The sequence below is a fragment of the Bombina bombina genome, chromosome 2, assembly GCF_027579735.1.
Source record: "Bombina bombina isolate aBomBom1 chromosome 2, aBomBom1.pri, whole genome shotgun sequence".
NCBI lineage: Eukaryota > Metazoa > Chordata > Amphibia > Anura > Bombinatoridae > Bombina > Bombina bombina.
In genome coordinates, this window is record NC_069500.1 from 320383770 (window position 1) to 320407794 (window position 24025).

General features: G+C 39.1%; 1 protein-coding gene across 1 annotated transcript in view; it reads left to right on the forward strand.

Annotated features, from left to right (window-relative positions):
* Positions 1–24025, forward strand: part of LOC128646933 (P2X purinoceptor 6-like) — a 221872-nt gene that overhangs the window by 75373 nt on the left and 122474 nt on the right. Inside the window, exons 4-6 of the mRNA XM_053699742.1 lie at positions 2649–2724; positions 10273–10366; positions 19272–19352. Coding sequence (XP_053555717.1) covers positions 2649–2724; positions 10273–10366; positions 19272–19352 — 251 coding nt within the window. The remainder of the gene's footprint in view (positions 1–2648; positions 2725–10272; positions 10367–19271; positions 19353–24025) is intronic.

Genomic DNA, 24025 nt, shown 5'->3' on the forward strand with positions numbered 1-24025 from the left:
CTGTTCATCAAACATAATAAAATTATGTTTAAGCTGTAAACACTGCAATGGAGAAAAATGACAGCTGAGTAACAATGAAACAGGTGCATTAAAAGGGTAATTAGAGCTACTGTGTCTAAAATGAAAGATATCCTAGTGCTAATTAAACCAGAATATTTCTATTTTCATGTTTGGGGAGTTGTCTATTTAACCCAATGAAAGTATACATAGTTAATATTAAAAATATATATTTTTCCATAGTATTATGTAATAGGATTACTTTTTTGGGTCCATATTTTTATTGGAATGTGCTTTCCTCATCACTTTTTCCATTAAAAGTAAAAATATAGGCCTAGATTACAACCGAAGTGGTATTTTGCAAAAGATTTCTAGTGTAAATTGCACTCATTTAGAACTGCCACCGTGAGTATATCGCAAGCATCTTGTATTACAAGTTGAAAGTAAATAAGTGCAACTTAACAGAGCTGAAAGTAAAGTTTCCCATTGTGATGTTATCATAAACCTACCAGTTAGACCTTATACAAATGCAAATCACTAATACAATGGCAATTTAGCAAAAATATTTCTTACAATACAAGTGTTTATATTGATTCCATTGTACAGTGTGAAAGCACAATAGCAGCTTTCATATGTGACATAAACCTTTTGACTTCCAAAATAATAGCAAAACTTGTAAATTAATTAGTCATACATTTGAACTAGGGCATTATGGATACACAGTACATGGGTTAATGATGTGCAATTTATATGCTTTTTACTGTAAAAATGTTTGTTTATTGTAAAAATTGTGTTCTGTATTTTATCATGTTTTTGATTTAGAAACAAGATTAATAGTATGGGAGATTAATATCTTGCAAAAAATAATGGCTGTGGATTTTAGTGTGTTTTGAAACATTTCCCACAGTATAAAAAACATTTTGTAAAAAGATGCAATTTCTACCATTGAAACTAATGAGCTGCTTCTTTCTCGTAAAACTGTATCCCACTATACCAACCTTATTTATGCAAAATGTATGTCGCTCTACCAGCCATGTTTATGCAATCTCAATGTGCCAACCGTGTTTATGCAATCTCACTCTACCAACCATGCTTATGCTTTCTGATTAAACCGACTGTGTTTATGCAATCTCACTTTACCTACCATGCTTATGCTTTCTAACTGAACTGACTGTGTTTATGCAATCTCACTCTACCTACCATGCTTATGCTTTCTGACTTTACCGACTGTGTTTATGCAATCTCACTCTACCTACCATGCTTATGCTTTCTGACTGTACTGACTGTGTTTATGCAATCTCACTCTACCTACCATGCTTATGCTTTCTGACTTTACTGGCTGTGTTTATGCAATCTCACTTTACCTACCATGCTTATGCTTTCTAACTGAACTGACTGTGTTTATGCAATCTCACTCTACCTACCATGCTTATGCTTTCTGACTTTACCGACTGTGTTTATGCAATCTCACTTTACCTACCATGCTTATGCTTTCTGACTGTACTGACTGTGTTTATGCAATCTCACTCTACCTACCATGCTTATGCTTTCTGACTGAACCGACTGTGTTTATGCAATCTCACTCTACCTACCATGCTTATGCTTTCTGACTTTACTGGCTGTGTTTATGCAATCTCACTTTACCTACCATGCTTATGCTTTCTAACTGAACTGACTGTGTTTATGCAATCTCACTCTACCTACCATGCTTATGCTTTCTGACTTTACCGACAGTGTTTATGCAATCTCACTCTACCTACCATGCTTATGCTTTCTGATTGTACCGACTGTGTTTATGCAATCTCACTCTACCAACCATGCTTATGCTTTCTGACTTTACCGACTGTGTTTATGCAATCTCACTCTACCTACCATGCTTATGCTTTCTGACTGAACCGACTGTTTATGCAATCTCACTCTACTTACCATGTTTATGCTTTCTGACTTTACTGGCTGTGTTTATGCAATCTCACTCTACTAACCATGCTTATGCTTTCTGACTTTAGTGACTGTCTTTATGCAATCTTACTTTATCAATCATGCTTATGCTTTCTGACTTTACCAACTATGTTTATGCAATCTCACTCTACCAACCATGCTTATGCTTTCTGACTTTACTGACTGTGTCTATGCAATGTCACTCTACCAATCATGCTTATGCTTTCTGACTGAACCGACTGTGTTTATACAATCTCACTCTACCAACCATTCTGACTTTAGCGAGCTTGTTTATGCAATCTCAGTCTACCTACTATGCTTATGCTTTCTGAGGTTACCAACTGTGTTAAAGCGATCTCACTGTACCTACCATGCTTATGCTTTCTGACTGTACCAACTGTGTTTATGTAATCTCACTGTACCCCGCATGCTTATGCTTTCTGACTGAACCAACTGTGTTTATGCAATCTCACTCTACCTACCATGCATATGGTTTCTGACTTTACCAACCGTGTTTAAGCAATCTAACTCTAACAACCATGCTTATGCTTTCTGACTGAACTGAGTGTGTTTATCTTCATACTTCAGCCACTACACATTCTTTTCTTAACGTTAGCCTGTCCATTTTCCTGACTGGCTAATCTGAATAAATATAATGTTCTGTTAGTACCATTTATGTAAATATTTAAACATTGTATATTCTCATTTTATAGAGTCCTTTGATTTTAGATGGCAGGTGCAGTAAACACTTGGACTGTGCTGCTGGGGAACCTGTGGAGAATGGAAATGGTAATTCAGTTTATAAATTGAAGGTACACCTTCATTACTTTATACAATTAATAATTTACAAAAAAAGCATATCATTACCATTTTATTACACTAATTTGGTACATTAATTTAGTAGAGTAGTACATTAATATAATGTTTTTAGATATACAGGCTCTAGCCTTGTAATGTGGTGACTCACTCTACTTTTTTGAACCCCTAGTAATACAAGTATTTTTCTTCTTAAAAGGGAAGAGTCCACAGCTGCATTCATTACTTTTGGGAAATACAGAACATGGCCACCTCCCCCATTTCCCTCATCCCCCAGTCATTCTTTGCCTTTCGTTACAGGAGGTTGGCAAAGAAGTGTCAGAAGTTCAAGAGAGTCTCTTATGGAGGGTAGTACTCTTCGCAATGGGACTGGAGTTTTAAGTAATTCTGTCAGCCTCTCAGTGATTGCATGGAGGAGAGTTCGGAGATGCAGGGAGAGTTTTATTGCGAACCCATCCCGACTCATATTAACAGCTCCTTGGTAATCAGCGTGGATGAGTTTCGCTGCCTACCTTTCTTCACTCAAGTCCATGTCAGAAGCGAGGCTATTATCTGTCACACTTGAAGAGCCGTGTTCCTGTTCAATGGCGTAGATTACGGTAAGATCGTTTAATTTTATTTCAATATATGAATGTGATGTTAACAAAACAAGGTAGGGTGCCAGTGGGACTCCTTTTATCTTAATAAGGAGTCATGGGTTAATATATCCTGAGGGGGTTTATTGAACAGGGGGGACTTTTAATCATGTTTGTTATATGGTTCTATCTACAAATGTGTAGCTATACGGCTTTACGGAACATAACGGCCTTCTTTTAATGACACAATCTTTAAGATTGCACACCCTTTTCATGACTGGCACGGTGCACCTTGTGACGGTGTGGTTACGTTGTTTTTCACTTCCGTATGCTGACTGTGTGTGACCGAGAGAGTCTTGCTTGTGGGTTGTCTGGTTCATAGGAGGTGGTGAGTTCCCCAAGCTATTGGGGGTGTTAAAGGGTGCCATTCAGTTTTTTTGTCATTTTTGTAATCCCAATACTATGGAGATGCCTCTGATACGGAGGATGTGTCTTGTGATGAATATGAAATGGCCCAGGTAATCAATGCCCATCAGTTATGTTCCGATTGCCGTTCTAGAGTACTCTCTTTTCCCAAAGCAGGGAGCTTAGAATGCGTGATGGGTGCGAGGTTTCCATGACCCGTGAAGCGAGTGCCCCAGTCCATTTTCAGGCTATGTAAGCAGTGTCCATATGGCCTTTACTCCCTCTCCAGAGGGTGGCTTGTTTCCTGCAGAGGTTACGGCATAGTTCCGCATGGCCATTTCTATGGCGCTGAATCATTTATATCTCCCAAGTGAAGTATTTCTAAAATACTGTCCATGTTCCGTTAACCAGGGCCCGTCGAGCGTGGGATCGCCCGATTCAGTTCGGCCTTCTGGGAAAGCGTTGGCTCCTGAGGTTTCAGGGGCCCCTATCTCAGGGCCAGGGTCTTCAGTTGATCCGTTGAGAGATTATTTTGCCTTCCGTTATAGGCTGACTCGCCTTCGTGTTGTTTTAAGACATGTTTTAGCAATGTTGGAGGATCCCAGCCCTAGCGGGCCGAGGGATCCGAGGCCTTAGAAGCTGGATGGCAAAATGGATATGACTTTAGGGATGAAGCCAATCTCCTTAACGTCGCCGTTTTTATTTGTCTTTGTTTTTCGGGTTCAGTTCTGAGCTTGGGTGAATGGGGCTTTTAATCGGCTGGTCCCATTGTCATCCTCATTCACCTTGGGCATTCACCCGATGGGTGCTGCCTTCATCTTTTTTTGATCCAGATGGATGTGTTTAATTTGTTTTTTCTTAAGCTCATGCCTGTAGATTTTAGTTTTTATGAACGTTCTTCTCTGAAACCGATACTTGCGATTTAAGTCGTGTGGGCACTTCCTCGGAAGTTGCGCATTTGTTGAATAATAGAATTATGTTTTTCTAGTTCATTTATCGATCCTTCTGGATGAATTTTCTTGGACCTTGGGCAGTTCTAGAGTGTCCTTATACCAGGCAGGTACTGGTCGGATACTTTTTCGACTGTTCCAGGGTTCATGTCACCCTCGTGGTGCTGATTAATCCTGCTGGATTTTGAATGTCACTTGGCCTATTGTATGGACTCCGGGTTCGGATCCTACTGAAGTATGAGGCCTGTTGTTTCAATACAACCCCTCCGAACGGAGGGTTATGAGTGCAATCTAGGTTGGTTGTTCGGGTTTCTCGTCTGGGATTCAAATCTGTTTTTGTAGACGTCATCATGGTTCTCAGGTCCCCGGGGACTCAGATCCGTCATTCCATTCTTTGGATGTTGGGAGATGTGTGTGACCCATGTGATCGGGTGTGCTGAGTGATTAATGATTTGCATTTTCACTCAAGGTTCTTCCGGACGCTGACTCTTTAGCCTATTAAGCATTTTGTTGCAGTGGTGAAGTTCCTTCCTTCGCGTCTTGGGTGGATCATATGGTCTGGATGCGCGGGCATGTTCTTTCTCTGCTCAGAGTTGTGTTACTCTAAGAGTTGGTGTGCAGGGGTTCCCTGCCTTCTGTGGGGAGCTGCAAAGCTCCAGCTTTTGCCTGCTTAAAGAAGATGTTTGGAAGATAGATACTTCAAGAATCTCTGACTGTTGTCTCTTTCATTACCCTTAGTCTGACCATTGTCTCGACGTTCGGGTGTCGAGGACCCTGACCTAGGTTTGTGTCTCTCCTTGGATGAATGTGGACGGTTCAATCTTACTCTAGATGTTTGTGGTCCCACGGGCCTCTCTCCATAGAGGCTGGAGCTCTGCAAGAGATGCCTATCTGTTTGTGACTTAGGCTTTAGGTCCCTCTGACGGTCCCCTACTGGTCTTTTGGTGCATTTACGTTGTTCCTGTAGTCTCCAGGTATCTCCACCTGGGTTGGCGATATGGCCGAGCGGTCTCGCCTCTATGGTAGGGTGGTTCCATTGTTTAATCCTTTCTCTTCTAGAGCGGGAGTAGGGTTCTCCAGGTTCGGAGTTACCTTAGTATTTGGAGTGGCCTGTGGGTCCTTGGTGTCTTGCCTTGTAAGGGTTTTTTCCCTTCTTGCGTTTCAGAATCCTGGAAGAAGAGTTGCAATGTAGTTACTGGTTCCTCCGTTCCTGCAGCGGGAGGCTGAGGATTTGATCCCTATAGGGCTCCTGCTATATGTTGGATTCTGATATATGGATGCTGAGGGCCTTCTTCCCTTGGGAAGTGTTCCTTGTTTTTTTGAGAAGACAGCCGTGTAGGGGGTTTCGCACCCGAGCACAATGTCTATCCTGACTCATGGTAGCATACCATTTGTAGTAATGGTCAGCGGTCTAACCGGGGGTTTTGTTCCTACGTTGACCCTTCCTTTCTCTTCCGGAAGTCTGGGATTCTTGTCTTTGGTCTTGTCTAGCCTTTAGGCTAGGACCATTATCCTAGAGGGAAGATTGGGGTCGGTTACTCTATACAGGGTTGACCGTTTTTCTTTGTGGGAGGTCTTGGATGTCCTCTTTTCCACTGGCATTCGGTGCTGGGAGGGGTCGCTCCTTGGAGCCGATATTTGGTCTGTGAGCCCTTGGAAGGTTTGCAGTTGAATCCAGCTACAGCTATTGCACTTTGAGGGTGTAACCAGCTATAGCTAATTGCACTTTGACTGGGTGTTAGCAAGCTTTGAAACGCCTTTGGTGTTTGGGTTTAGCAACGGTGAGTCAGCTTTCTACCTGGAAGCTGGTCATTTGGAGTTCCTGTTCAGCAGTTGATGTTCTTTTTGGAGAACTCTTTACTAGCTTCTGGGATAGTTATCCTGTTTCTGCTGTCTCTGCTGTCTAGCTTGCAGATCTAGATTTAATATGAGGCAACAGGGAACTCAGGGTTTTCCTGGAGTACCTTTGGGTTCTGTACAGGGTCAGGGATATGAGGGTGTTCCTCAAGTCCTTTTTGGGACATGTTTCCCTGTGTATGGATCTCTCTTTGGTCCTTGTGTTTCTAGGGAGTTCATCTCCCTGAGCGTTGCTATTGTACAACAACTATGGGTTGTTCTATGTTCTGCAAAGTGGAATGATCCTTTGGATTTTTCATAAGATTCTGTTCTCCTTTTTGGGGGCAGATAGTGGTCCTTGTCTTGGCCGGGTACCTTCATGGGAGTCGTGATCCATGGGGCTGACTCCTCGGAGGTTGTTTGGGCTTGACGGACTCTGGGACTGAGTGGTTTAGTTCGGCTTTGCCGGCGGTGTAACTAATGTGCAGTTAACTGGGCTTCGGGTTTTCACCTGTGTCGTCTATACTTTTTTCGAGTGTTGAGTAATCGGGCTGTGGTGCCCACCCGTTGTTTGCATTCAGTGTCCTCTAGCTTGGGTATTCTTTTCCCAAAAGTAATGAATGCAGCTGTGGACTCTTCCCTTTTAAGAAGAAAAACATAAATTATGCTCACCTGATAATTTCATTTTCTTCTGAAGGGAAAGGGAAGAGTCCACAGCTCCCGCCCGTGTTTTTATCTTTGAGGCGGCTGTGATTTTTTGTTCTTCTGGCACCTTTTTTTCACCCTGGTATTTCTCCTACTGTTCCTTGTTCCCTCGGCAGAATGACTGGGGGATGGGGGAAGTGGGGGAGGTATTTAAGCCTTTGGCTGGGGTGTCTTTGCCTCCTCCTGGTGGCCAGGTTCTGTATTTCCCAAAAGTAATTAATGCAGCTGTGGACTCTTCAGAAGAAAATGAAATTATCAGGTAAGCATAATTTATGTTTTTTTTACATAGAGTTCATCTGTTTTTCTATGCATGTGAAGTCTTACTGATCAGAGAATGGCAGTAATAACAAAATATGCAGCCACAGTAACAAAATATGTTTCCTTATAAAGAGGAGAAAAAGAGTTAGCAGTTAGCCAAAAATGTATGAATCATTTTGTTTTGTTTTTATAAGGAAAGACATTTTATGCAGGCATATAAAATGTTGTATTGTATTTATACTATTGTATCTGTAACTAAAGTCATATTTACATTTGCTTTTATTAGTATTATACTATATTTACAGATTACCGCAAACATACTTTTCAGTGCTATATATAGAGTAAGAAAAAAACTAAAGAAATTAGTTAACATTTGAATGCATAAAGAGTCTTGGTTCATGCTCCTATCTGAGCATTTAGTCTAAGTAATGACTTGGGATGACCAGGACAGAATTTGAGGTGATTGCTTGATTGATGGCGGGTTGATTATAGGTGGAATACGCATTCTGGCTGAGGCAGTCAGGTGTTCATTTAATATCTGTTGATGTCCATGATGTCATATATCCTAACAAAATTCCCAAGTCCTCTAGCAGAAAAACAGCCCCAAAATATTTAAGAGCCACCACCATATTTAACTGTGGGCATGAGGTACTTTTCCATATGGCTACCTGTCTGTGTGTGCCAAAAGCTCTATTTTGTTTTCATCTGACCATAGAACCAAATCCCATTTGAAGTTCCAGTAGTGTTTGGCAAACTGAAGACGCTTGAGTTTGTTTTTGGATGACAATAGGGCTTTTTCTTGAAACCCTTCCAAACAACTTGTGGTGATCTAGGTTACATCGGATTGTAGTTTTGGAGACTTTCTGACCCCAATACGCAACTAACTTATGCAATTCTCCAGCTATGATCCTTGGAGATATTTTGGCCACTCGAACCATCCTCTTCACAGTTCGTTGACACACTATAGACACTCATTCTCTTCCAGGTTGATTCATAACATTTCCAGTTGACTGGAGCTTCTGATGGTGGTAATGGGCATTTGCAATGCTTTTGTTATTTTCTTATAGCCACTTCCCATTTTGTGAAGATCAACAACATTTTGCCGCACATCACAGCTATAACCTTTGGTCTTACCTATTGTGATGAATGAGGGAATTTAGCCTATGTGTTACCTCATATTTATACCCCTGTGAAACAGGAAGTCCTGTTTAACAATTTCCTGTTCCTAGTACCCAGGTGTACTAAAACAGGGGTCAGCAACCTTGTGCCCCCAGATGTTTTGGAACTACATTTTCCATGATGCTGAGACCCTCTTTATGCTGTCTGAGCATCATGGGAAATTTAGTTCTAAAACATCTGGGGTCCAAGGTTGCTGACCCATGTACTAGAAAATGTAAAATATCAATGGGAATATACTTCAAATATATTTTTTTCATATTAAAGGGGCAATCTATACCTTAGTCATCTTAAAGTCGTACCTTAGATTAAACTACAAACCAAACAGTATCCTGCACCTTTTCTATATCATGCAGCAGGAATGGCAAAAAAGTTATTTTAAAATGAATATTGTTTCTGGCCACTTTGAAATGGCTGCCAAGCTCCGCCCACTGATAACAACACAAAATGCTCACTAGTTGGATTCAACAGACTGTCAATGCTATTCAGCAGAGAGCCTATATGTAGCCCAGATTGTGACGTAATCAATGGGTGGAGCTTGGAAGCCATTTTAAATTGGCCAGAAACAATATTCAATTTAAAATAACTTTTTTACCATTCCTATTTGCTGTTTACTCTAAGGTAAGACGTTAAGATGACTAAAGTGTAGACTGTCCCTTTAATTCACAGGGGTGCCAATAATTGTGCCACATATATATTTAACAAAGATTTTTTGTGTGGATAAACCTGTGTTGTATTTGCAATTGTTTGATACCCATGAGAACAGAGTATTTTGTGTAAAAGGTTAAACAATAAAGACAATTTTTCACAGCCTTCTTTGCTCATATTTACCAAGGGTGCCAATATTAGTGGAGGGCACTGTATATTTACAATAAAAATAACATTTTCCTGTATGTGAAGAACATTGGAATGTGAAATATGTACAGTAAATATACAATATAACACATAAATACATATGTACATACATATATAACTTTTTTTTAAAAAATATTTATGACTAATTTTTAACAGATAGGGGCCCATTTATCCGAACAGAGCTTGTGGGCCCGTGTTTCTGGCGAGTCTTCAGACTAGACCGCTGCTCCATAACCCTGTCCGCCTGCTCTGATGAGGCGGACAGGAATCGCCGGAATTCAACCCGATCGAGTACGTTCGGGTTGATTGACACCTCCCTGCTGGCGATTGGCCGCTAGTCTTGTGAGCTGCTGGTGCAATGTTAAATGCGGAGAGCGTATTGCTCTCCGCATTCAGCGAGGTCTTGCGGACCTGATCCGCACTGTCGGATCAGGTCCACAAGACCTTTGCTAAATAGGCCCCATAGTGTTTATATGAGTGTAATGTAATGTATTCATGTTGTGTTTAGTGCACCCTTTTTTATTAACGCACCACCTTTTACGTGAGGTTTTCAGTCCGGCCAACCCAACGAGCTTAAAATGTGATTGCACTCTCATGATTGAGTGTACTTTCAACTTGTAATTTGAGCACTATTTCCGTTGCACTAAATAACCCAATATCGCTTGCGTGCAACAGTTAGAGCACCACTTGTAATCTAGCCCTATATCATTTAACAAGTATTGGTATCAAACATTTACATTTATAACTATGTGGTTTCACAGGTATAAAAACAGGAAAATGTGTAAGACTGAACAATACATATTCCACATGTGAAATTTTTGCCTGGTGTCCTGTAGAAAGTGGATTACTGCACAGGTAATATAACAGAGTATAAACAATAACAGGTGTGTTATTTCTATATTTTATAGATAATCAAACAAGCATCTTAGTACTGTCTGGATATAGCTCTTGTAAGATCATGTTTAGTTGGATTTGCATAGCATTTATCAACTAGTTCTGACATTTTAATAGTGTTTAAATTATATTGATTCACATATGCTAAAATAGGTCAAGTTATCAAATACAGGCAACGTACACATTTTGCTTCAGCTGCTTCTATTAAAAATGCCCCATATACCTCAGTGGCCCTAAACATCAGCATCATACAGACTATGGTTTGGCACATTTAGGGCTGGAGGAAATTTAGATAACTGCTCAGGGAGAATATATCAGTTTGATGAGTGACTTTTTATATGGTCAAGTGATAAACCTTTGCAGCCCATTGGCTAATATCTAATACACATTACAATACCAAGCACAGAACATTGGAAACTGTAACAGGGAATGATTATAATCATCTTAAGCAGATATAGGTTTGTAAACTTATAATAGGAAATACACACCAGATCTAGTGAAAAGAATTCAATTCAATCTGTCCATCATCTCCAGTCTATGTAAATTATTAGGCTGATCCAATTTATTCACTTTTTCTAATTTTTGTATATTTAGATTATGGGCTCTATTTAACAAGCTCCGTATGGAGCTTGATGGCCCCTGTTTCTGGCGAGTCTTCAGACTCGCCAGAAACAGCAGTTATGAAGCCGCGATCACAAAGACCGCTGCTCCATAGCGAGCAATGCTCCGTATTGCTCGCCATATTCAGCGAGGTCTGGCGGACCTGATCCGCAGCGAGGTCTGGCTGACCTGATCTCTGATGAAGTGCATGTGCCCATGCGCGAAACGCGTTAGGAGCTTACCAAGTGTCTGATGATAAGCCTGCTCCTGAATAAAACTTTATCTCATCTACTTCAAGCCTCAGCATTCCTTTTTCCTCATTCGTTACAATACCAAGCACAGAACATTGGAAACTGTAACAGGGAATGATTATAATCATCTTAAGCAGATATAGGTTTGTAAACTTATAATAGGAAATACACACCAGATCTAGTGAAAATAATTCAATTCAATCTGTCCATCATCTCCAGTCTATGTAAATTATTAGGCTGATCCAATTTATTCACTTTTTCTAATTTTTGTATATTTAGATTATGGGCTCTATTTAACAAGCTCCGTATGGAGCTTGATGGCCCCTGTTTCTGGCGAGTCTTCAGACTCGCCAGAAACAGCAGTTATGAAGCAGCGATCACAAAGACCGCTGCTCCATAGCGAGCAATGCTCCGTATTGCTCGCCGTATTCAGCGAGGTCTGGCGGACCTGATCCGCAGTGTCGGATTAGGTCCGCCAGACCTTGATAAATATGCCCCTATATCTAGATAAGATTTTACACCAATGTAAGGAGTGAAATATTTATAATAAGGAAAACATTTGTATATATACTCCAAAAAAATGTTAAAAAATATGTATCGATCTAGATGGTACAAGTGTTTACAGAGAGTAATGCATTTAGGAAAAGATTTGCTGTTTAGCTATTGTTATTTTCAACAGCTCTGAGTGTATGAAAGGGGTCCACAAATACAGGAAACTTATGCAAAGTAATAAAACACAAATTCAATATGATGTAAAAAGAGACTTCTGCATACCAATACATATTTCCTAGCAGGCAATTTTTGCTCTGATTACCGTAGCTTAACACATATTCATCAATAATAAATAACACATTACAATATACAATTTACAAGTTTTTTTTGGTGCACTAACCATTATTATATACAGTACTTGTACGTATCATTTTAGGAAAAAACATAATTTATGTAAGAACTTACCTGATAAATTCATTTCTTTCATATTGGCAAGAGTCCATGAGCTAGTAACGTATGGGATATACAATCCTACCATGAGGGGCAAAGTTTCCCAAACCTCAAAATGCCTATAAATACACCCCTCACCACACCCACAATTCAGTTTAGCGAATAGCCAAGTAGTGGGGTGATAAAGAAAGGAGTAAAACGTAGGGATGCACCGAAATGAAAATTCTGGACCAAAACCGATACCGATAATTCAGGATGCCCCTGGCCAAAAACCAAAACCAAATTTATTTTTTATTTTTTAACTACAGTGTGTGTGTGTAGCTGAGAGAGCTTGTAGGCGGGAAAGCTCCAACAAATGGGCATGGTCACTTGTACCGTAGGGCGTGATCTGCAGTGAAACTGGTGGAGCTCTATAAGGGAGAGCGTGGTTATAGCCAGACAACAATACGAGGTGGACATGTGTTTTGTTTTTGGGCGTGGCTGCACCTGATCGTCTCTCATCGTATTTCTTTCTAGTTCCTGGTTCGGGTCTCACACTGACCCGTCAGATTATATGTCCGGAGCCCCAAATGGAGTCTGCCTGTCACCTATCACCAGAACCACCAGACTTAGCTATGACCTTACGTGCAAGGTGATTATAGAAAGTTACTGTGCTTTTTTTGTATGCACTGTCTGGTGGGCGCTAATTTGTACCAACAGTGTGCGAGCTTGGGGCTTATCCATATATAGTGTGCATGCATATTTGCCTCAAGCAAATAGAATGTCTACACACAAGAGACTTATGTATAAGCACTGTATATAAGGCTTATACATATTCATTGTGTGTGCTTAGGGCTGTGTCTGATAATATCAAGTGTTTATAAACATGTTACTTATCCCCCTTTGAATACTGTATTCAGAACTTTGGTTTCCTTCTAAAAAAAAAAAAAAGGCACTGATAGACAAGTAACTCAATAGAACAGGGGAGGGCTGTACATTTTTAGCCATTTTGGTCCTCTTTGGGCCGAAATTGGAATTGCAAATTTTTGGCGGCCCAAATTTTGGTGCATCACTAGTATTATTCTTTATTTAGTTCTGTGTAACAGAACCAAATTTAACCATTTTTTTTACCAATTATCAAAATAAAGTATAGTCCTAGAAAACTATTATTATATGCAAAACAGTAAGTCAAGCAATGAACTCAAACAGCAGCTCTAGGCTGGCATCAAATTTGAAATATGCTACACAATAATTTTACCGAAAATAAAAGGCAAAAAAAACAAAAACCGAAATAACCAAAAATGCTATTTTTGGCCGAAACTTTCTGCGGCCGAAATTTCGGTGCATCCCTAGTAAAAAGCATCAACAAAGGAATTTGGAAATAATTGTGCTTTATACAAAAAATCATAAGCACCATAAAAAGGGTGGGTCTCATGGACTCTTGCCAATATGAAAGAAATTAATTTATCAGGTAAGTTCTTACATAAATTATGTTTTATTTCATGTATTTGGCAAGAGTCCATGAGCTAGTGACGTATGGGATAGACATACCCAAGATGTGGAACTCCACACAAGAGTCACTAGAGAGGGAGGGATAAAATAATAACAGCCATTTTCCGCTGAGAAAACTAAATCCACAACCAAAAAAATAAGTTTTTCACACAAATGAATGAAAGAAACTTAAAACATAAACAGAGGAATCAAACTGAAACAGCTGCCTGAAGAACTTTTCTATGAAAAACTGCTTCTGAAGAAGCAAATACATCAAAACGGTAGAATTTAGTAAATGTATACAAAGAAGACAAGTTGCTACTTTGCAAATCTGATCAACTGAAGCTTCATTCTTAAAAGCCCACGACGTGAAGACTGATCTAGTAGAATGAGCTGTAATTCTCTGAGGCGGGGCCTGACCCGACTCCAAATAAGCCTGATGAATCAAAAGCTTTACCCAAGATGCCAAGGAAATGGCAGAAGCCTTCTGACCTTTCCTAGAACCAGAAAAGATAACAAATAGACTAGAAGTCTTCCTGAAATCTTTGGTAGCTTCAACATAATATTTCAAAGCTCTTACCACATCCAAAGAATGCAAGGATTTCTCCAACGAATTCTTAGGATTAGGACACAAAGAAGGGACAACAATTTCTCTGTTAATATTGTTAGAATTCACAACCTTAGGTAAGAATTTAAATGAAGTCCGCAAAACTGCCTTATCCTGATGGAAAACCAGAAAAGGAGATTCACAAGAAAGAGCAGCTAATTCAGAAACTCTTCTAGCAGAAGAGATGGCCAAAAGGAACAACACTTTCCAAGAAAGTAGTTTAATGTCTAAAGAATGCATAGGCTAAAAAGGAGGAGCCTATAAGGCCTTCAAAACCAAATTAAGACTCCAAGGAGGAGAGATTGATTTAATGACAGGCTTGATACGGACCAAAGCCTGTACAAAACAGTGAATATCAGGAAGCTTAGCAATCTTTCCGTGAAATAAAACAGAAAGAGCAGAGATTTGTCCCTTCAAGGAACTTGCAGACAAACCTTTATCCAACCCATCCTGAAAAAACTGTAAAATTTTAGGAATTCTAAAAGAATGCCAGGAGAATTTATGAGAAGAACACCATGAAATATAAGTCTTCCAAACTCAATAATAAATCTTCCTAGAAACAGATTTACGAGCCTGTAACATAGTATTAATCACTGGGTCAGAGAAACCTCTATGACTAAGCACTAGGCGTTCAATTTCCATACCTTCAAATTTAATGATTTGAGATCCTGATGGAAAAACGGACCATGTGACCAAAGGTCTAGCCTTAATGGAAGTGGCCAAGGTTGGCAGCTGGACATCCGAACAAGATCCGCATACCAAAACCTGTGAGGCCATGCTGGAGTTACCAGCAACACAAATGATTGTTCCATGATGATTTTTGAAATCACTTTTGGAAGAAGAACTAGAGGTGGGAAGATATAAGCAGGTTGGTAACAACAAGGAACTGCTAAAGCAGCCACTGCTTCCACCTGAGGATCCATGGACCTGGACAGGTATCTGGGAAGTTTCTGGTTTAGATGGGAAGCCATCAGATCTATTTCTGGAAGACCCCACATCTGAACAATCTGAGAAAACACATCTGGATGGTGCGACCACTCCCCCGGATGTAAAGTCTGACGGCTGAGATAATCCGCTTCCCAATTGTCTATACCTGGGATATGAACCACAGAAATTAGACAAGAGCTGGATTCTGCCCAAGCAAGTATACAAGATACTTCTTTCATGGCTTGGGGACTGCGAGTCCCACCCTGATGATTGACATATGCCACAGTTGTGATATTGTCTGTCTGAAAACAAATGAACGGTTCTCTCTTCAACAGAGGCCACACCTGAAGAGCCCTGAAGATAGAACAGAGTTCTAAAATATGGATTGGTAACCTCGCCTCTTGAGGTTTCCAAACCCCTTGTGCTGCGAGAGATCCCCAGACAGCTCCCCAACCTGAAAGACTTGCATCTGTTGTGATCACAGTCCAGGTTGGACGAACAAAAGAGGCCCCTTGAACTATACGATGGTGATCTAAACACCAAGTCAGAGAGAGTCGAACATTGGGATTTAAGGCTATTAATTGGGATATCTTTGTATAATCCCTGCACCATTGGTTCAGCATACAAAGCTGGAGAGGTCTCATATGAAAACGAGCAAAGGGGATCGCGTCCGATGCTGCAGTCATGAGACCTAAAACTTTCATGCATATAGCCACTGAAGGGAATGACTGAGACTGAAGGTTCCGACAAGCTGAAACCAATTTTAATCATCTCATGTCTGTTAGAGAGTCATGGACACTGAATCTATCTGGAAACCTAAAAAGGTGACCCTTGTCTGAGGAATCAAAGAACTTTTTGGTAAATTGATCCTCCAACCATGTCTTTGAAGAAACAACACTAGTTGATTCGTGTGAGATTCTGCAGAATGTAAAGACTGAGCTAGTACCAAGATATCATCCAAATAAGGAAACACAGCAATACCCCGTTCTCTGATTACAGAGAGTAGGGCACCGAGAACCTTCAAAAAAATCTGTGGAGCTGCCGCTAGGCCAAACGGAAGAGCGACAAATTAGTAATGCTTGTCTAGAGAATCTCAGAAACTGATAATGGTCTGGATGAATCGGAATATGAAGATAAGCATCCTGTAAGTCTATTGTGGACATATACTGCCCTTGCTGAACAAAAGGCAGAATAGTCCTTATAGTCACCATTTTGAAAGTTGGCACTCTTACATAACGATTCAAAATTTTCAGATCCAGAACTGGTCTGAATGAATTTTCTTTCTTTGGGACAATGAATAGATGTGAATAAAACCCCAGACCCTGTTCCTGAAACGGAACTGGTATGATTACCCCTGAAAGCTCCAGGTGTGAAACACACTTCAGAAAAGCTTGAGCCTTTACTGGATTTACTTGGATGCGTGAGAGAAAAAACCTTCTCACAGGAGGTCTTACTCTGTATCCTATTCGGTACCCTTGAGAGACAATACTCTGAATCCAATGATTTTGGACAGAATCTGCCCAAATATTTTGGAAGAATCTTAATCTGCCCCCTACCAGCTGAGCTGGAATGAGGGCCGCACCTTCATGCAGACTTGTGGGCTGGCTTTGGTTTCTTAAATGGTTTGGATTTACTCCAACTTGAAGAAGGTTTCCAAATGGAACCAGATTCTTTGGGGAAGGATTAGGTTTCTGTTCCTTATTTTGTTGAAAGGAACGAAAGCAGTTAGAAGCTTTAGATTTACCCTTAGGTCTTTTATCCTGAGGCAAAAAAACTCCCTTCCCCCCAGTGACAGTTGAAATAATCAAATCCAACTGAGAACCAAATAACTTATTACCTTGGAAAGAAAGAGGTAGTAATCTAGACTTAGATACCATGTCAGCATTCCAATATTTAAGCCACAAAGCTCTTCTAGCTAAAATAGCTAAAGACATAGATTTAACATCAATTTTGATGATATCAAAAATGGCATCACAAATAAAATGATTAGCATGTTGAAGCATGCGAACAATGCTAGACATATCAGGATCTGTTTTCTGATGCGCTAAACTTTCCAACCAAAAAGTTGATGCAGCTGCAACATCAGCCATAGAAATGGCAGGTCTGAGGAGATGACCAGAATATAAATAAGCTTTCCTTAGATAAGATTCAAGTTTCATATCTAAAGGGTCTTTAAAAGAAGTACTGTCTTGCATAGGAATAGTAGTATGTTTAGCAAGAGTAGAAATAGCCCCATCAACTTTGGGGATCTTTTCCCAAAACTCCAATCTAATTGCTGGCAAAGGATACGATTTTTTAAACCTTGATGAAGGAATAAAAGAAGTACCAGGCCTATTCCATTCCTTAGAAATCATATCAGAAATATCATCAGGAACTGGAAAAACTTCTTGAGTAACCACAGGAGGTTTATAAACAGAATTTAAACATTTACTAGTTATAATATCAAGAGGACTAGTTTCCTCAATATCCAATGTAATCAACACTTCTTTTAACAAGGAACGAATATACTCCATTTTAAATAAATAATATCTGAGGAAGGATCTTCTGAATCAGATAGATCCTCGTCAGATGAGGATAATTCAGTATGTTGTCGGTCATAGAAAATTTCATCAACTTTATGAGAAGTTTTAAAAGACCTTTTATGTTTATTAGAAGGCGGGATGGCAGACAAAGCCTTCTGAATCGCATCAGCAATAAAATCTTTTATATTCACCGGTATATCTTGTACATTAGATGTTGAAGGAACAACAGGCATAGTACTATTACTGATGTACACATTCTCTACATGTAAAAGCTTATCATGACAACTACCACAGCATACTACAGCTGGAGATATAATCTGCACAAATTTACAACAAATGCACTTAGCTTTGGTAGAACTATTATCATGCAGCAGGGTTCCAACAGTGGTTTCTGAGACATGATCAGATTGAGACATCTTGCAAATGTAAGAGAAAAAACAACATATAAAGCAAAATTATCAATTTCCTTATATGGCAGTTTCAGGAATGGGAAAAAAATTCAAACAGCATAGCCCTCTAACATAGAAAAAGGCAAGAGGCACATAGGAATGGGGTTTTAAATAATGAAATTATTTGGTGCCAAGTATGATGCACAACGTAACTGAAATTTTTTTTTTGCGCTAACAACATCCAGAAATGACACACTCTCGTCATTGACGACGCAACCTTGTGCAAGGAACTCAGTGTCAACTAAGACACCGGAAATGACAAATTTGCGTCATCGGACGTAACTTCGCGCCAAAAAATGTCTCGCACCAAGAATGACACAATAAACTTCGACATTTTGCGCCCTCGCGAGCCTAATTTTGCCCGCGAAATTTAGAGAGAAAACAGTCAATAGAAAAAAGACTATACCCCAAGTAAGAAAAAATATTTTCCTAAATATGCTTTTCCCAAATATGAAACTGACATTCTGCAAAAGGAAATATACATAAACCTGACTCATGGCAAATATAAGTACAATACATATATTTAGAATGTTATATTAATACATAAAGTGCCAAACCATAGCTGAAAGTGTCTTAAGTAATGAAAACATAATTACCAAAAGACACCCATCCACATATAGCAGATAGCCAAACCAGTACTGAAACAGTTATCAGTAGAGGTAATGGAATATGAGAGTATATCGTCGATCTGAATAAGAGAGGTAGGAGATGAATCTCTACAACGGATAACAGAGAACCTATGAAATAGATCTCCCATGAGGAAAACCATTGCATTCAATAGGTGATACTCCCTTCACAACCCTCTGACATTCGCTGTACTCTGAGAGGAATCGGGCTTCAAAATGCTGAGAAGCGCATATCAACGTAGAATCTACGCACAAACTTACTTCACCACCTCCATAGGAGGCAAAGTTTGTAAAACTGAATTGTGGGTGTGGTGAGGGGTGTATTTATAGGCATTTTGAGGTTTGGGAAACTTTGCCCCTGGTAGGATTGTATATCCCATACGTCACTAGCTCATGGACTCTTGCCAATTACATGAAAGAAAGAGGAAATACTGTAAAAAGATAAGTTGATTGTTGCTTTTTTTCTTTTTAGGAAACCTTTGCTATCAGAAGCAGTACATTTTACCCTTTTTATTAAAAACACAATTTGTTTTAGCAAATTTAACTTCTCAAGGTAAGTGTTAATATTCTGAAGACTAATTCCTCTATTTAACTAAGACAGTGATACAAATATTAATGTTCTACTCCTGCCTAACATCCAACCCCTTTATGTTGTCCCTGTAACCAATATTATTAATGCTTAGTTTATAGCAAGTTAATTGCAGATCCATATAATTAAATACAGCAATTCTATTTATAATATATTTGTCCCTGATTCCAACCTGATTGGTGCTAAAACATCATACAGAAGCTGAGATTATTTTTTTTTAGCTTTCTTTTCTAAACTATTCTAATCTACTTAATAACTCGCATAAACCCACCCAAGTTATGAATGAATATTCCAATAACTGACATTGTGTACTGTACACGTTTCATAGTTTAAGTGAACGATTTGAGCAATATTTTGTAACTTTTATTTAAAAAGAGGATTACGTTTATTAACAGGTGAAATGATCATGGGCAGAAAACTTTAACATTGTATAACATTTTTGCAAACAGATAAGATATGAAGCACAAAAAAAGTTGAAACATGGGTTTTCAAGTAGTTGAATTTGTAGAAGTAGAAAACGCTGTGAAAAGCTGCTTTTTTTTACTTTAATAACTAAGGCCTGGATTATGAGTGGAGCGCAAAATTGCGCTTTCACGAGCATGATATTTGCGCTCCACTTAGTAATACCAGTGCATGCAAATGTGCGCTGGTGTTACAAGTTAGGCGCAATGCGAAAGCAACCACGCGTTTCGCATTTCCTGGAAGCCTTGCGCTCATAAGAGCGTGCTTCCATAGGCTCCAATGGGAGCCCCGTTCTCATGCCGTGAGACACGGCAAAGAACATATCGCAGCTCAGGGGTAAGATGCGCAGCATTGGGCAGCAAATTCTAAAGATATATTTTTATTTATATGAATATGCATATTAACTAGGGTGACCATATTGGCGCTTTAAAAAGGGACACATATGAAAAATACATATGTCAGGGTTCTTATACATAACATTTCTTTTAACAGCCCTGGAAACAACCCTGACATATGTATTTTTCATATGTGTCCCTTTTTAAATCGGCAATATGGTTACCCTAATATTAACACATAAATATATATAGTATTATCAGTGAAAACACAATACATAAAGATTAAATTAACTGTCCACTTTATTTTGGGGCAATTGGGGCACATTTATTTTAATTAACCAGAGCTCTGACTTCTGGTTAAAGGGACAGTCTAGTCCAAAATAAACTTTCATGATTCAGATAGAGAATGTAATTTTATACAATTTTCCATTTTACTTTTATCACCAATTTTGCTTTGTTCTTTTGGTATTCTTAGTTGAAAGCTAAACCTAGGAGGTTCATATGCTAATTTCTTGAAGGCCGCCTCTTCTCTCAGGGCATTTTGACAGTTTTTCACCACTAGAGGGTGTTAGTTCATGTGTGTCATATAGATAGGACTGTGCTCACGCACGTGGAGTTCAGGTGAGCTAGCTCTGATTGGCTAAAATGGATGTCTATCAAAAGAACTGAAATAAGGGGCAGTTTGCAGAGGATTAGATACAAGGTAGTCACAGAGGTAAAAAGTGTATGTATATAACTGTGTTGGTTGTGCAAAACTAGGGAATGGGTAATAAAGGGATTATCTATCTTTTTAAACAATAAAATTCTGGTGTAGACTGTCCCTTTAATTGTGCTAAGCGCAAAGTGCTCCTGCAAGCTCACGGGAGCATTAACCAGCCACTTGTAATAGCTAGTTATTTAACGTGCTCCCATAAACGGGTAAATTTGCCCCTTTACAGGCGCACGATAAAAAATAACTCCATTTGTAATATAGCACAAATCCAATCATTAGAGAACCCTAAAAGGCCAAATGTACCTTTAGCTGTTCAGTTGCTCAATTATTGTAACAGCCTCAACTGCACTCAAGCAGAGGATATTTACATCTGGTGTGGATCTGATTTGTCAGGTTCCTTGTGAGCTGTAGTTGAGAATCCCTGTGCTAAAGGAAGACTGACAATCATGGTCTATTATAATTTCCTGCATATGGAATTCCTGATGTCAAGCGTGCATACCTTCAACTTAAACTGTATCTAGCAAAGCTCTTGACTGCCCCACATTTTGCAGGTTTTTTGCTTTTTAAAGGGACAGTTTACTCAAAAATATTCTCCCTTTTAATGTGTTCCCAATTATCTACTTAACCTGCTGGAGTGTATTAAATTGTTTACAAGTATTTCAATTAATCTTATATTGGCATTTGAAATAGTTTATTTAGCCTGTGGTATCCCCACCCATCCTGAAAGTTTTTGGCCTCAAGGCCAAGCTGTGTTAACACAGCCAGTAGAAGAAATGACACTCCCAGTGGGTTATAGAATAGATAAGGTAATAAAATGTTAATTTTCCATTGTTCTCTCTAAGTACTGGTGATTGGTTTATGGACAGATATAAGATAAAGAAGCAGGTATATTTACACAATGTGATAAAGTAATGAGATCTGATTATATCTACAAGCGTTCAACCCATTTTATTAGGTTGTGGCTTCAAAACACAAAATCAGCTAATTCATATTTACAAATAAGCTTTAAAGGGACAGTCTAGGCCAAAATAAACTTTCATGATTCAGATAGCGCATGTCATTTTAAACAATTTTCCAATTTACTTTTATCACCAATTTTGCTTTGTTCTCTTGGTATTCTTAGTTGAAAGCTTAACCTAGGAGGTTCATATGCTAATTTCTTAGACCTTGAAGCCCACATCTTTCAGATTGCATTTTAAAAGTTTTTCACCACTAGAGGGTGTTAGTTCACATATTTCATATAGATAACACTGTGCTCGTGCACGTGAAGTTATCTGGGAGCAGGCACTGATTGGCTAGACTGCAAGTCTGTCAAAAGAACTGAAAAAAGGGGCAGTTTGCAGAGGCTTAGATACAAGATAATCACAGAGGTTAAAAGTATATTATTATAACTGTGTTAGTTATGCAAAACTGGGAAATGGGTAATAAAGTGATTATCTATCTTTTAAAACAATAAAAATTCTGGTGTAGACTGTCCCTTTAAAAAAGAAAATCTCATGCATTTTATACTCTGCAGCTTGTAAAAAAAAGTATTTGGAAACACATTAAGGGAAAAACTATTTTATAGTATACTGTCCCTTTAAGAACTCTTTAGTGTTGTCCCTACTAGAAATGCACCACTTAAAGGGACAGTTTGTTTTTCCCTTAATGTATTTCCAAAGACTTGTTATACCAGCTGCAGAGTATAAAATGTACTATTGCCTTTTTGAGTTTATTTGTGTATATGAAATAGCTGCTTTTGGGCTTTGAAACCACAGCCAATTACAATGGGTTGAGCTTGCAGGTAAACTCAGATCTCATGTTATCACTTTGTGTACACACATGTGCTTCCTTATCGTATATCTGTTCAGCGCCGTCTTTAATATTGACTGGACCATGGGCAAACATTTTCTTGCCGCCCCCCCCATGCAATTTCGCTCTCCACCCCAACATCCCAAAAAACAACTAAATCAATTTATGGGCTAATCATTTAAAAAAAATATAAAATAAATTGCAATATATGAAACTGGACATAAGCAGTACTAATAAGTAAATAAATATATAAATTCCTCCACTGTGGATTAATTAATTTATTTACTAATTAATTAACAGCTAGATTACGAGTTTTGCGTTATGAGCGGCTCGGTACTAACTTGCAAGTTATTTCCACCGCTCACCTCCCTATAGCGCTGCTATTACAGGTTTTCAAAAACCCAGCGTTAGCTGGCAATATGTCCGCATTGAGCTCCATACCGCACTCAAATACCAGCACTGCTGTGAGCTTCTTTTATGTGCTCATGCACGATTTCCCCATAGACATCAGTGGGGAGAGCCGGCTAAAGAAAATTTATGTTTACACCTAACACCCTAACATAAACCCCGAGTCTAAACACCCCTAATCTGCTGCTCCCGACATCGCCGACACCTACATCACACTTATTAACCCCTAATCTGCCGCCCCTGACATCGCCGCCACCTACCTACACTTATTAACTCCTAATCTGCCGCCCCCAATGTTGCCGACACCAACCTACACTTATTAACCCCTATTCTTCAGCCCCCAATGTCGCCGACACCTACCTACACTTATTAACCCCTAATCTGCCGCCTCAGACATCACCGACACCTACATTATACTTATTAACCCCTAATCTTCAGCCCCCAATGTCGCCGACACCTACCTACACTTATTAACCCCTAATCTGCCGCCTCAGACATCGCCGACACCTACATTATACTTATTAACCCCTAATCTGCCGCCCCCGACATCTCAGACAGCTACCTACATTTATTAACCCCTAATATGCCACCCCTAACATCGCAGACACCTACATTACAGTTATTAACCCCTAATCTGCAGCCCCTATACTAACATTATTAACCCCTAACCCTAAGTCTAACCCTAACACCCACTAACTTTAACATAATTAAAATAAAGCTAAATAAAAATTACAATTAATACCTAAATAATTCCTATAAAATAAAACCTAAGCTAGCTACACTATAACTAATAGTTACATTGTATCTATCTTAGGTTGTATTTTTATTTCACAGGTAAGTTTGTATTTTTTTTTATCTAGGTAGACTAGTTAGTAAATAATTATTAACTATTTACTAACTACCTAGCTAAAATAAATACAAACTTACCT